The sequence below is a fragment of the Syngnathus acus genome, chromosome 10 (genome assembly GCF_901709675.1).
Source record: "Syngnathus acus chromosome 10, fSynAcu1.2, whole genome shotgun sequence".
Lineage (NCBI taxonomy): Eukaryota > Metazoa > Chordata > Actinopteri > Syngnathiformes > Syngnathidae > Syngnathus > Syngnathus acus.
Window position 1 is genome coordinate 23,069,222 of NC_051095.1, and position 15,120 is coordinate 23,084,341.

The window sequence follows — 15,120 nt, forward strand, 5'->3', positions numbered from 1 at the left end:
AACATTTTAATAATAACAATGTTTAAAGCAGTGATTAATTGGGTGTGCCTTGAGGAAATGATTAATTTTAACTTGAATAGTCTGGAAAACGTTGTTTAAAATCTATGCAACTATACATGCTTTATATTACCAGTACTAGTAAAATTGCCATATTGGGATATGAAGGTTCACTGTTTTTGGGGCAAAATTACGTATCAAATGTACTAAAAAATGTTGACTGAGCCTGGCATGTCAGGCTCAACACTGCTGGGGTGTCGCATCAAATGCATTTTTTGAGGCGGGGCAAACTTGAACAAACTGACAACCAATCAGCAGAGTGGATGTCACATAAAAGAAAAAAAAAATCCATGTCGACGTTTGAAAAAAAAATGCTTCCACTTCCGTCAGCTGTTGAGGTTTAATTGTCTGTTCTGGTTCTTGAACCTGATTTATTGCAGAATGATGTGAACAAATTATTGTTTCTCGCGTGCCATTTTGAATGAGGATTGACTCTCGCCACCAAAGAGTGACGTTGCGCACTTCACTGAAAATACCCGACTTTGATTGGGTGGTGCGTTTTGAACTGAAGCCGAGCCAGCCGCAGTGAATGGGGTGGTTTCCAGAATCACTTATTTAGTGGGTGTGGCTTGCCAGGGTAATCGCTGCTTGGTATCGGTGACCACTCACAAATTGAGTATTGGTCTGACAAACAAACTGATATCGAACATCCCTTGTATAAATGAATATCTTTCTGACAGTGCCAAACTAAATTGAATGCTCTTTAAAAAGGCCACATCCTACAACAATAATCTCATTAGATTGCGCTAAATTGTTGCCAATTAATGTATGCTATAGGAAGACCAATTTCCACAAATGCACACTATCATACGGTAAATATAAAGGTAGTATATCCTATGAACCGGCAGAGTCTGGGGAACTGCTAAAATTCTGCTGATTAAAGCACAGAATATGATTAACACTTTTGGGGAATGCAAAAACAAGTGGGAGAACAGATCCAACGAGGGGGTTGCTTGCTTGAGAGACAGACAGGCAAACAGACAGTCTGAGGAAGAAATGACAGAGATTAAAAGTAAACTCCTGCTGCTGCTGGGCTCTGGAGATGCCAGTAAACAGCTGTCTAATCCTTTTGCTTCAATTGCCCTTTTTCTATCCTGTTCGTTCCGATGTTCGTCCCTGCATCCACCCACAATTTCCTCTGTGCCCACCTTTCCTTATTTGCTCATGTGCCGGAGTGCTGACAGGGCTTTGTTGTGGTCCACACCTTGGAACAGACACTGAGGCATTCAAGTGTGCACACACTTGGTCCCAGTTGGAGTGTGCTTGCAAGTAAATCACTGCGAGAGAACAACCAGGTCACTATTTCCATTCTGTGTGTGTGCGTGTGACAGCAGTCCTCCATGCTCAAAGAGAAGAGCACCTGGCACACCCAGACCTGTTTGTTCCTTTTTGTTTCCTCCCAAGCCCATTCCACGGAGCCTCTCTTGCTCTCATCAAATATTAGTGCAGCAGCGGCCTAAGAGCCTTGGTAAAATTAAGCTGTCGCATTACTGTAAGGGAACACCTCCAAGTAGGACTGTAATTTCTTAGCCTCGTAACAGCTATGATTAATCAATTATTCATTACGCCTCTTTCTTTTTTTTCTCTTTTAAATTTAATTTAATGTCAAAAAGAAATGGTAATGGAGGAAGAGCTTGGGCACTGTTTATGGGAACACAGCCGTGGATGACAAAGGCTGGAATGATTAATTGATAACTCCTTTGGAAAAGTAGTGAATTAGGAATGTTAACGGCAATTAAAAAAAAAATTATGAGGGGAGCATTCTGGCCTCCAGCTGCCAGTACGATTTGTGTCATACCAAAATGGTTCACCCATTATCATCTACATGGATTATGTAGCTTCATCCTTTCCCCATGCCATAGAAAGTCCTCATTTGTACAATATCCAGTGAAATGCAAATACAATAGGTGGTCGCTTTGAAGTCCAGCACTATGGGAATACTTTCTTCAACAACAAAAGCCCTGCAGGTACAATGTATGTATGTCAGAGAGGTTCCAGGAGTGGTGCAACAAAAGATGCATTTGAGACCAAAACTCGAACCATCAGTCAGTGTGGGCCAGACGATCAACCAGATGTCTACAAATAGATCCTGTGACCTTTGCTGCATTTAGTGTGTGAGAGTTGTGGCAGGACAACTCATGGCTGCTTCACCATGACAACCCACTTGCGCAGTAACCCGAGTATGTGACAGTTCCTCATAGAGTCAAACATCACCATGGTGGAGCAACCTCCCAACTCATCCGACCCCGTTCTGTGTTTTGTTTTCTTTCTCAGGCTGAAGGAGGTCAAGGGACCCATTTTGAAGAAGACATCAAGATGACAGTGATGTTGGAGCTACGCAAAAAAAAAACTTCCTGGTGTGCATGAAGGTGTGGTAGAGAAGGCTGGGAAAATGCGTTAGACTACAAGGGGATAACTTTTAAAGAAAAGTAATTGGATTCCTTAATAATTGGCAATTGTAGTTAGGATTTTCAGACATACTTTGGATACGTGTTTGTCATAGTGTTTGTGTTCCACTGCTGCAAGAAGAGATTCCGCAATTGCCCCGGCCAGCCTTTTCCATCAGATATATGGTAATAAGCAGTGACTAATAACTTTTGGAAGAGCATAGAAATCAGCCATATTACAAACAGATTAGGAAGTAAAGAATTTTAAATTAGAACAGAACAATATTAAGTCATAGTGTGACTTAAACGCAATTGTGTTCCTTTGCTGTGGTCCAAAATATCATCAGACTCTGAAATGGCACAGCGTAGTGGTTTGTGCCACACAATGCTTATAGTGCTTAATGAAGTGACGTTAAAGTTGCACTTAATGAAGTTTTTCTCTATTTTTGTTTCTCTGAGGAATGTAAGACCAATAAACAAGCTGTTGTAGTCGAGGCAAAGTACACAAATGATTGGAGACAGTAATGAAATTAAGTAAGAGTTAAGAGAGCAGGCTATTTTGCTTGTCTGCTCGCATTTTTAGAATTATTGTATCCCAAGTAAAGCAGAGCTTTTATTTTCAAGACCACACTAATCAACAAACTTGAGCTGGTACGAGAAATAATTATTTCATAAATATCCCCTCCTCTTACCATCCTAAGGTCAATATTAGCATGCTACTGCTTAGAAAAACAGAGTATGAAAATATTGCTGCCAGCATGCTGCAGCTGCACCGAAAGATGGTAATAGCATTTGTTTTCTTCAGTTGTATGCATGAAACATGACAGATATGGGCTGTGCATGTATGCTGTACAACTTTTGTCATCAGGGCTGCTGTCTTTGACTCCCAGTGAGAGAGAGCCAAAACAACAAAATATCAAAATCATAAAAACACATTGTGTTATTCACTCACTATATGAAATAATCAAGAAATTAGAAATGTAGCTGAACCATTGCATTTTCATACACTGGGAGAAAAGCTCGTACTGCTCTTCGAAGAACATCTTACTGTTGCCATGGTAGCCCACACTGCACTCTAAACAGCACAGCTGAGCTGAGAGAGTCTTTAGTGATCTAATTTTTCTGCCTCGCTCTCTGCAAGTCCAATAAGAGCAACCATTCCCGCATGTGCGACGGAATTGCCATTACGGTGGGAAAACTCCCATTAGGTCCTCTTCTTAAATCAGTGGCTAACAGATGCATGATTGACTGATAAGCCATTAACATGGCACCACAGTTGATTGCAGCAAAGCCCAGTGCTGCCTTAAACAAGAATGTGACTGTGTTTTAAATGCAGATTAGATATAGTATCCATCTCAAAAGGGACACCATCTTTGTGAAATCCCGTTGGGGTTTGTATATCTGGTTTATGTGCCGGACTGGTTTCTGAGCGAGCGTGCATGTATGATCACAAGTTGTGTGCATGAGTTTTTTTCTTTCAGATAAATAAAACACAAGTGACGCTGAGAACCAAAATGAACTCTTTGTATAAATAAATCATTCCTCCCCAGACGCTGTGACAGCAACTCATAAATGCCACTATTATGCAACTCGGTGAAATGTAACTCGATCTCAAATGTTAATTATAATGATACTAAAAACGATAACAGTTGTGCATACTGAGATAATCAATTCACTTGAATGAAAATATCGTTTGTGCTTCTCTATTTACTGCCAGGCAGTAACCATAACTCAGTGTTGTCTCATATAACTGTAACATTTTGGTGGGTTAGTAACTTGAAATAAATCAGCAGCAGGTGAAATATGAAAAAACAATATTGAATATTGTAAGAAATCTCAATCCGGTTACTAATACATGAAGCAAGAGTGTTAGAGAGAAGTAAGAGAGTTAAAAGCTACCCGTTAATGGTGAAACATTCAACACTTATTTTTTATTACAACTGTGATTGTTTCTTCATATATGAAGAGAAACAAAAGTCATGAAAAAGATGGCCATGATAAAACATGATTGTAAGTTGTGTATATGCAGTTCAATGAGGCAAAAGTGCATTACAATAGATTCTGTAATTGTGAAATAAATTAAATATAAATAAAAATATTTAAAAAAAAACAACAAAAAACAATAGCCAGTCACTCATTTGTTTAAAAACAAGCACAAACACTGTGGAAGGATGGGGGGGGTTGGTGACACGGAGGAGGGGTTTGGAAGTCATTTCATGACTTAAACTTTCCATACTTAAGTGTGGATGTGTTGCTTCACAGGTAAACACACATCTGAATGTTTGCCTTCATTTTGTCAATGTGGAGGGAGTGTTCGTAAAAAAACAACAAAAAAACGTGATTGTGTTATTTTCAAATGAGCCTTACGAGAGATTCGCTATTGTAGCTCTGAGATCATTCAGCTCAAAGTCCCATTCAAACATTCTGTTTTGTTTTTATACTGTCAATGGATGAAACACATCTGATTTTTATGGCATAATAAACCTTTAACAAAGCATGTGTTACGTATAACATCTGCCCATCAAGCAGTCAAGTAGTTAAATAACAAGTAGAGCTTTACCTGAATAAAACACTGTAAAACCTAGTGATGGGAAAGTGAAGCTTTAAGATGATTCGTGAACCAGTTGTTGCATTCATTGAGCCCTCTAGATGGCACTTGGTTCACCGCAGGGGTGAAAGCACACTGACTTGCTATTTCCTAAACCCTTTTCTTTCAACTAACAGTGCTATTGAGAGGAGTAAAAAAATACAACTGGTTCGCGAAGCAAATGTTTCCCCATCATTAGAAACCCTCTGTTCATTTAAAACATCTAACAAATAAGTTGTTTGATACACACACACACGTGCGCACACACACACACGCGCACACACGCACACACACACACACACACACACACACACACACACACACACACACACACACACACACACACACACACACACACACACACACACACACAAACACACACACACACACACACACACACACACACACACACACACACACACACACACACACACACACACACACACACGTCATAGCAATGTTTATCCCCAAACAATCAAACAAACAATCTCACTGAGTTGCACAGCCCAACTGAGCACACATTTCACCGACATAAAATGGGCCAAATCTTCACACGGCTTCTACTGTTAACCAGTCTACTGTTATTGACTTTTTTTTTTAGCTTGCTGTAGCCCCAGGTGTTGACAATTCAAGGCCTTGATTGAAGTGTGATGGTGTGGAGCAGCAACTCTATCACTGGAAAAACAAGGCTTGTCATCATTAAAGGCAATCTGAATGCAGAGTGATAAAGAAATCAAATTCTTGGCATGATTGGACATCAGGGACCGTGCCTCTGGATTGGCATACCGGGGCGGTGGTCCCACTTTTTAAGAAGGGGGACCGGAGGGTGTGTTCCAACTCCAGAGGAATCACACTCCTCAGCCTCTCTGATAAGGTCTATTCAAGGGTGCTGGAGAGGAATGTCCACTTGGAGGTATAATTTCAGATTCAGGAGGAGCAATGTAGTTTTCGTCCCGGCCGTGGAACAGTAGACCAGCTCTACAGCCTCGGCAGGGTCCCCGAGGGTGAATGGGAGTTCATCCAACCAGTCTACATTTGTTCTGTGGAAGGCGTATGACCGTGTGCCTTGGGGAGTTCTGTGTGGGGGTGCTTCGGGAGTACGTGGTACCAAACATCTTGATAAGAGAAGTTTGAGCCTTACACAAGTGATGTCAGAATTCGGTCTGCATTTTCTGCAGTAATTCAGATTTGTTTCAGGAGAGGGTTGGACTATGCCAATGCTGGCCTTTGTAACCAATTATGTTCATAACCTTTATGGACATATCTTGAGGGGTTCGGTTTGGTGGCCTCTGTATTTCATCTTTGCTTTTTGCAGATGGTGGTTGGCTTTGTCAAGCTGTGATCTCCAACTCTCACAGAAGCGGTTCGTCGCCGAGTGTAAAGAGGTTGGGGAGAAATTCAGCACCTCCAAATCTGAGACCTGGTTTTCAGTCAAAGAAAGGTGGAGGAGCAAGTATTTTGAGGTCTTGTTCATGAGTGAACATGGAGGTTAGAGCGGGCAATCGGTGCAGCATCTGTTGTGGCTCTGCCGTGCTGAAGAAGGAGCTGAGTCAAAAGGCAAAGCTCTTTACGTGTCGATCTAGATTCCTACCCTCACCAGCTGTGGGTCAAGATCACGGATACAAGTGGTGGAAATGAGTTTGTGTCCGGGCTCTCCCTTAGAAATAGGGTGAGAGGCTCGGTCATCCGCGTGGGACTCAAGAGTCAAGCCACCGTTCCTCCATGTTGAGAGGAGCCAGATGAGGAGGTTCGAGCATCTGATTATGATGTCCATGGATGCCTCCCTGGTGACATGTTTCAGGCATGTTCCACAGGCAGGACCCACTGATATCTGGCCTGGGAATGTTTCGGGATCCCTCTAGAAGAGCTTGAAGAAGTGGCTGAGGAGAGGGAACTTCCCTGCTGAAGCTGCTGCCTCCGTGACCCAAACCTGAATAAGTGCTAGTTGGATGGATGGATGGATGTTTCTGCATGATGGACAATTAACTCGCTTGTAGTTAGTAGTGATGTTTAACTACAATACCTCTTATTCCAAGGTGTTTTAAACTAACATGAAAAAACTAAAATATGATTAAAAACACACTGTCAATAAAAAAGATTATGGTGTACATATAACATATGTAGTCGAATATTATTATTGAAAAATTTGGACTTGACTATGGCTGGAGTCACCCTTTCTAATTAAGCTGAGCTGATCTCAGTGCATCCTTGAAGGCAAAAGTATTGCTCATTATTTTTCTAAAAAAGTTCAAAATTCTGGGTTCAAATTACAATTTACTGCAAGAATATGAATGAAGAAGCTGACAATGGTGGATTTTTCCCTCCTTGTGGTGGTAGGTGGGTTCCAAGAGATGACATCAAAAATAACTCACGGATCACATATGCCATCCTCCCAGGTTACTAGTGATACATCCGTTACCGCCAGGCAAGAGTGTGAGTGACAGAGCTCATTAGTTTCAGTGTAGGGTTATAAAAGTGGAACAATGCAGACAATGTAAGGAAGTGGGGGGAGGTTTGCAGGACACACATGCATGATCCCACACGCAATTGTGCACGCTAGTGCCTTCTGGGAGAATATGCTGAATGAAAGTGAGAACAGTTGTAATGACTAGAGTTGTGAAAATGAAATTATATTTGCTTATCAAATTCATTAGTGATTGAGTAATCATTTAGTCTAATGAAGTTAAAAATGTCCAAGCCCTCCGATTTCAGCCTCTCAACAGTATTTAATCTCTGAATTCTGTAGTCCTTCACAAAAGCAGATTTATTATTTTTTCTGTTGAATCAAATAACCAAAATAAGATCTGTGCAAACATTTGTTATTAATTGGGAAAATAATGACTGGGGATCAAATACAACATCCATCCATCCATCCATTTTCTGAAATGCTTAGTCTCCACGGGGGTCGCGGGCGTGCTGGAGCCTATCCCAGCCGTCATCGGGCAGTAGGCGGGGGACACCCTGAACCGGTTGCCAGCCAATCGCAGGGCACACAGAGACAAACAACCATTTACACTCGCACTCACACCTAGGGACAATTTGGAGTCTTCAATCGGCCTACCAAGCATGTTTTTGGGATGTGGGAGGAAACCGGAGTGCCCGGAGAAAACCCACGCGGGCCCGGGGAGAACATGCAAACTCCGCACAGGGATGGCACCGGTGACCTTGCATTTTATGTTGCATACATCACACACAATGTATGCTAACTGTATATTACAACATCTACGTATGTGTTAACGTGTGAATGTCTTTAATGGGACCAGGGTCACATAAACACACAGGCCAAAAGGGGCACAGAGGGTAATCGTCTGTGTGGAGGCGGGCTTTTCAATTCAGCTGAGCCTCACTTTGTTGACATAGCAAAATACATATCCCCACATGACAATAATAAAGTCATTCACTTGGCAAACAGAGGTGAGCAGGTTTAACAAGAAAGTGATTCAGCCATGAGGGGCAGATGAAAGTCTACTTGAGTCATTAAAAACAAAAGCACAACTGGTGGAAGAACAGAAAAATAGATGGCTGGAGAGACAGACAGAAAAATGGACATGGACGGATGGATGATAGATGGATGAGGTATGGATGGAGGGATGGCTGATCGGTGGAGGTGTGTGTTTGTGAAGGGCATTCAGCCATCTGCAGAGATAAACAGAAGGAGGACCCAACAGCGTGGACTGCGGCCTATGGGAAGCCTGAGTGACAGTGCTGACATTTAGAAAGAGCACAGTAGACTGAGAATAAATAGCAGGAGCAGCAGAGTGTCTAATAAACAAACATGCACACAAACCACACACATTCGTGTACCACGTTAGTGTTTGACTAAGTAACACCGAATGCCTACAAGCATGTGTAAGTACACTCATCATACAGTATAACAACACACACACATATGCACACAAACATGTGCAGTCAAGGGAATTAAGGAACGCAATCTCCAAGTAATCTAAAACAGAGACGATGTCCAATACTGTTTATTGGCCTTCAGTCTCTGATTATATGTAACAATGAAGAGCTTTCTCTGAGCTCAATGCACCTAAAGAACATTCTGTCCTTGCCTATTAGAGCTAAAGGATCAGTGATTTGCGAGCACCTACACGCACATAGTAACTACATCCGACATTAAATGTGTTAATTTCTTATGCTGTGCGAGACATAACACACAATGAAAAATATAGGGACGGAAAGAACTGACTCAGATTATGTAAAATTTAAAGGTATTCCTCTTTTGTTATTGTCCTTTTGTATATGTCTGAGGGAAATATTAGTGTTCATACACTGCACCTACTTCAATTACGTACATACGACATCGGATATAAAAAGTGTACACACTCCTGTTCAAATGCTAGGCTTTTATAACATAAAAAAGAGACGAAGTAGCTTTTTTTCCCTACCAACAAAAACTAACAAACATCACTAGTAATTGAACAGGTTCCAGGAATATACAAGGTTGAAGGACTTATGAACAATTGAAATGGCAGTCAGTGTTTGCACAAAATATGCCCGTTCTGAAAACAAACAAACAAACAAACAAACAAACAAACAAACAAACAAACAAACAAACGAAAGACGAGTCGAACTTCTTTGGGATTTATCGGAGACAATTTAATGCTAGCAGGTGTGTGTTGACTAATCTAATATGAGTTTGAAAATGAATGGCTAATTCTTCACACAGCCTCATGGCAGTATTGAGTGGGCAGACTTGTGCAACCGGATTATTTGAGTTGTTTATTTTTACTGCCCCTCTTCACCTGATCCACACACAAAAATCAATTGAGTTGTACAGGTTATAAGTCACATAAATGGTGGAAAAGGCTTTGAAATGATTTATCTTGGTCTTATTCTCATAACACAAACCCTGGCATTTAGCCTGGGGTATTCAGACTTTTTATATCCTCTGTAGATTTTGTCACTTTGAAGCATATGGTCATTTAAACTGCAACTGGGAAGTGAGCTCCTTTCCTGGTTGTCTACTTTACTGAGATCAGTGTAGAGTTAAACCTAGATATTCAACTAGATATATCAATATTATTATTATCATAATATTATAATATTATTATATAATATTATATAATATATATACACCATATTTTCTGGACTATCGCAGATTTTTTCATAGTTTGGCTGGGGGTGCGACTTACACTCAGGAGCAACTTATATATGAAATTATTAACACATTATTAGTTGATCATTAACATATTACCGTTTTTTTCCGTGTATAATACGCCCCCATGTATAATACGCACCCTAACAATGGCATGTTGATGCTGGAAAAAAGCCTGTACCCATGTATAATACGCACCCAATTTTTTTTAATTTTTTTTTTAATTTTTTTTTTTTTTTTTTTTTTTTAAAGTCCCAATGATCGTCACACACGCAGGGAGGCAATGGGTCCCATTTTTATAGTCTTTGGTATGGTCTTAACTAGGCTGGATGTATTTTTTTTGTTGGCGTTGATTTCTCCGACTGCCCATAAAGGCACCACCGCGATCAGATGAAAAGAGAGGAAAGTGACGTGCGGACATGTGAAAAAGGCGGCTCTGTATGGGAGAGACGTTGAAGAGGAATAAAAACACCCTTGGAAACCAAAACTTGCCCCTCGTCGTGACTCGGAGCCGCAACAAATGTTTCGGATTTGTGTAGGGTACATTGTGACAGCAAACGAGCAGGTGATCGAGCAAGCGTTTGATACGAGAGCATTGCGTTCGTATGGAGCGTGTTTGAAGTGAACAGCAGAGACGAAAGGAACAAGGCAAAGTGTTGTGAAATAAAATATTACCTATAATACGCATTTTGTTATTTGCTGATTGTATTAAACTATCACATTCATTGTCAGTCAAGAAGAGAAGAGGACTATTATCCCTTCTTTGACGAAATTACCAGAGCACAGTACAAACACACTATTGTTCTTTCGGTATTTATTCAACCCACATTCTTTCACAACATGACAAGAAGAGAACAATACATAAATCAATACTCGTACCAGTACCATGATATTCTTAAAAAAAAAAAAAAAAAAAAAAAAAAAAAAAATTTAATTAAAAAAAAATAAATAAAAATTGTACCCATGTATAATGCGCACCCCAGATTTTAGGACAATAAATTAGTTAAATTTTGCGTATTATACACGGAAAAAAACGGTACTTACTTACTAGTATATCACTTCACATGTTATTTTCACACTAAGCCGCATAAGGGCGCTCTAGGCCTGTGGAATAATCGGAACTGCAACTGACGAGTCTGACGTCAGCGCCGCATCTACTTCCGGAGTCAGCTGAGTTGTTTGTAAGTGACACAGTGGATGAAGATTTCGATGGATTCAACGATTTGGATTGACACGGATGGTTCGATAAACTTGTTATTTATGTTATAGTTATTTAATTTATATATATATTTAGTTTATATATACCGCATTTTTCGGACTATAAGTCGCGTTTTTTTCATAGTTCGGGTGGGGGGGGCGACTTATACTGAGGCGCGAATTATATGTGAATTTTTTCATACATTTTCAAAAATTTCAAAAGAATAACGACGAGGCTGACGTCAGGGCGCACACGCAGCGTTGTTGACAAAAGTCGAGGAATTTGATTGATGGATTTAATGATTTGGACTGACAGATGGTTTGATAATATTATTGCTTATATAATAGTTATTTGATATATAATTTATCTATCGTTATATGGGCCTGTGGAATATTTTGAAGTGCAAGCGCCGTCAGCGGCCCGCACCCATTGTTGACATAAAGGACGATCGATGGATTTAATGAATTGGAGTGACACAGATGGTTTTATAAACGTGTTATTTATGTAATAGTTTTTTGAATAACTCTGAATGTTACGTCAGGCCCGTTCTCAGCTCTTCGTTTGTGTTCATGTCACGTTAGCATACCTATCGTTTAGCCTGTTGTTGCTCGTTCATGTCTGTTCTTGGTGTTGGATTTTGTCGAATAAATTTCCCCCAAAATGCGACGTGTACTCCGGAGCGACTTTTAGTCCGAAAAATACGGTAGTTATATAGGACTGTGAAATAATTGGAACCGCAACTGACGACGAGTCTGACGTCAGCGTCGCATTTACTTCCGGAGTCAGCGGAGTTGTTTATAAGTGACACAGAGGACGAAGATTTCGATGGATTTAATGATTTGGACTGACACAGATGGTTCGATAAACTTATTTATGTTATGGTTATTTGAATAACTCTTAATATGTTACGTCTCAGTTCCTCTTTTATGTGTTTATGTAACATTAGCATACCGTACCGTTCAGCCTGTTGCCTATTAATGTTTGTTCTTGGTGTTGGATTTTGTCAAATAAATTTCCCCCAAAAATGCGATTTATGCTCAGGTGCGAGTTATATATGTTTTTTCCCCTTTATTGTACATTTTATGGCTGGTGCGACTTATACTCCAGAAAATACGGTAATATTATCATAATATTAGACAACAATGGGTTTGAACCCAAGCTACCACAACCAAAAGACTTTCTCAACCCCCCCCTAAAAAAATAGTCCTAAATAAGGGAAAAATCCATGAAATTTTAGCCTCACTATAGTGAAAAGCTGACAAGTAACATTGAAGACAAAAGCTTGCAACATTTGACTAGATCTTACTGAGAATGCTCCTGTGAAAATAAACCAACACTTCCCTATTATGCACTTGTGTGTGGTGTTGAGGAAGGGCTTTGAGGAATGAATATTCAAGTTTGTATAAATACAGACAAAACCAAAACAATAAGATTTTAAATCTTACAAGAGGGCTCATCATGCTTTAAGGGGCTCCATTTACACTCACCCCTGTGTGTGAATGAGAGCCATGCTAACTAAAGTAACTGGGTCACCCAAATGTTTAAGGGGAGGGCAATTCCCTCAGGCCAATACTAAGCGAGGTGAAACATTCACTGTGTTGATATTCTAGCACACATGGCAGTATGTGGCTACCCTGCTATATTGGACACGACTGCACCTGCTCAATACCGGTGAATGAATGTCATACTTGTTGCTAAACAATGCTTCATCAATGACACACACTTTCCAAAAGCGTAAGCGTAAGGTCAGAAACAATCAGAAACATGTTTGTGTGCATGTAATCAGAAATGAAAGGGACCGAAAGAGGATGGCAAAATTGTACCTGCAAGATACTTGGCAGTGAAATCTGATGCATTCACTGGAATCACCGAGAGAATAAAACACCGAGCACGAAGACCAAGGTCTCGCCAGACAATTTTTTTTTTTTTTTTTTCTTATCAATCATATAAAATACATAGCTAGTCTGGCATTTGCATTTATAGGTCATATGTTACCTGAAGTCATGTAAGGTTTTAAAAACAATTGCTAAGCTGCAAGTCAATCAGTTTTTCCCATCTCATCAAAACCTTAGAGCGCAATTGGCATGGCATTTGTCGTAGAAGGATTAGACATGTATATATCCAATTTTGTATTTACAAATAATGCACATACGTGTTAATGTTTAAAGAGACAAGAAGCTCCTGCCCTATCCTCAATCTGCTAGGTCAGACTCACACGAACAGTGATAATACTAGCATAATCCTCTCCGGAAAGCTCAGAATGTCGACCTAAGAGTCTTTAATTTCAGACACTTAATGAGATTTTTAATTGGTGACCTTTGGAGAACGCTTTCTTGCCACTACGTATGAGAGCACTAATGGGAGCAGACAGAACATTCAATACTCCCATCAGGATCTGTCACTATTGTCTTTCAAAGAGTTCGAGTAAATCAAAAGTTCAAATAACAGGTTGATCAGTTTGAGTGACATGCAGTGATCTAAATGGAACAGAGGTCTTACCGTGGTGAGATATCGCAGCCTTGCTGCATGAAAGCCCCCAGTGAGAACCAAAGGGAGTTGAAGATGCCAAACTCATTGGTCTGCTCCGGACTTTGCTGGTTGGAGTTTGCTTGGGTCGTTGTTTGGCCCTGCTGCAAACCGTTGGAGCCCGCCACCTGAGAAGGGCTCTGTGGCTCTCCTCCTTCCTCGTAGTCGTCTGCGTGCCACTCATAGGGGCTGAAGCGACTGACAAGGAACAGCACCACACTGACGCCAATGTAAGCAAACACTATGCACATCCAGATCTCGTAAGCCAAGGGGTCCAGAAACGAGAACACTCCGGGTTTGGATTTGGTGGGTTTCTTGATCATGATAGAGATGCCCAGAGACATGAAGGGCTTGGAGAAGTCGATGACTTCCTCTCGGACTAGGGTGATGGTCAAAGGAGCCACAGCCACGTCTGCTTTCTGAGGGAGAGAAAATTCGCAATGCACATTTATTTTCATGGATTACAACATTGGTTAAATTACATTGTATTTTCAATACACGACCCCTAATATTGAATTATGCAACCCACACCAACCATCTTTCATTCCACGAAAACATGACTGCTGTGCATCCAATCAAAGTAATAAAAATGAAAAAAAAAAAACAACAACAAAACTTACGCAGTATGTAAAATCAGTTAAGCTCCTCCTTTCAACACAGCACACTCGGAGCCCTTACCCTTATTACCAGATAAGACTTAGAAACAGATAAAACCTCATGCGAAGCAATACACTCACCCCATACACAAGTTCTCCAACCATGCCGTTCCACATTTTGGTCTCAGGGTCTCTGGCGCCATACTTGCCATCCGAAACAACCTTCAGTAAGTACTGGTAGCCAACATGTTTGGCTATCTCTGCAGCCAGCTCGACAATGTAGCCCTCATACTTATCATTCCCAACAAGCTGGTCATGTTTCTTCTTATACATCACATATGGTGATTCCTAAAAATACACAGCATAAAAAGCAATGAAATGACGGAATGACTGAAATGTGTATGAAATAATTAAAACTTGCTGAAACAAAAAGTCTTTGGCTATATGACTATATTGAACAAGCTGTAGATTAGCGCAGTATAGCGAGACATTTTTTTTAGAGTTAATTTAAGCAGAGACAGCATTATGCTTCATATTAAAGCTGTAAGGACTCTTTGCAGCACAGTAATCCTTATGAAAGGAATATTATTGACATGAAAATGTACTTGTCGCTCTGCAAGAATTGGAAGCAACATTAATTAAATGACATTTCATCATGTTTATTAGGC

General features: G+C 40.4%; 1 protein-coding gene across 5 annotated transcripts in view; it reads right to left on the reverse strand.

Annotated features, from left to right (window-relative positions):
• gria1a (glutamate receptor, ionotropic, AMPA 1a) overlaps window positions 1–15,120 on the reverse strand; it is a 66,498-nt gene that overhangs the window by 12,075 nt on the left and 39,303 nt on the right. For all 5 annotated transcript variants that reach the window (XM_037262360.1, XM_037262359.1, XM_037262362.1 and 2 more), the window contains exons 10-11: window positions 14,594–14,800; window positions 13,830–14,275 (exon numbers count right to left, since the gene is read on the reverse strand). In XM_037262360.1, the coding sequence (XP_037118255.1) occupies window positions 13,830–14,275; window positions 14,594–14,800 (653 nt within the window). The remainder of the gene's footprint in view (window positions 1–13,829; window positions 14,276–14,593; window positions 14,801–15,120) is intronic.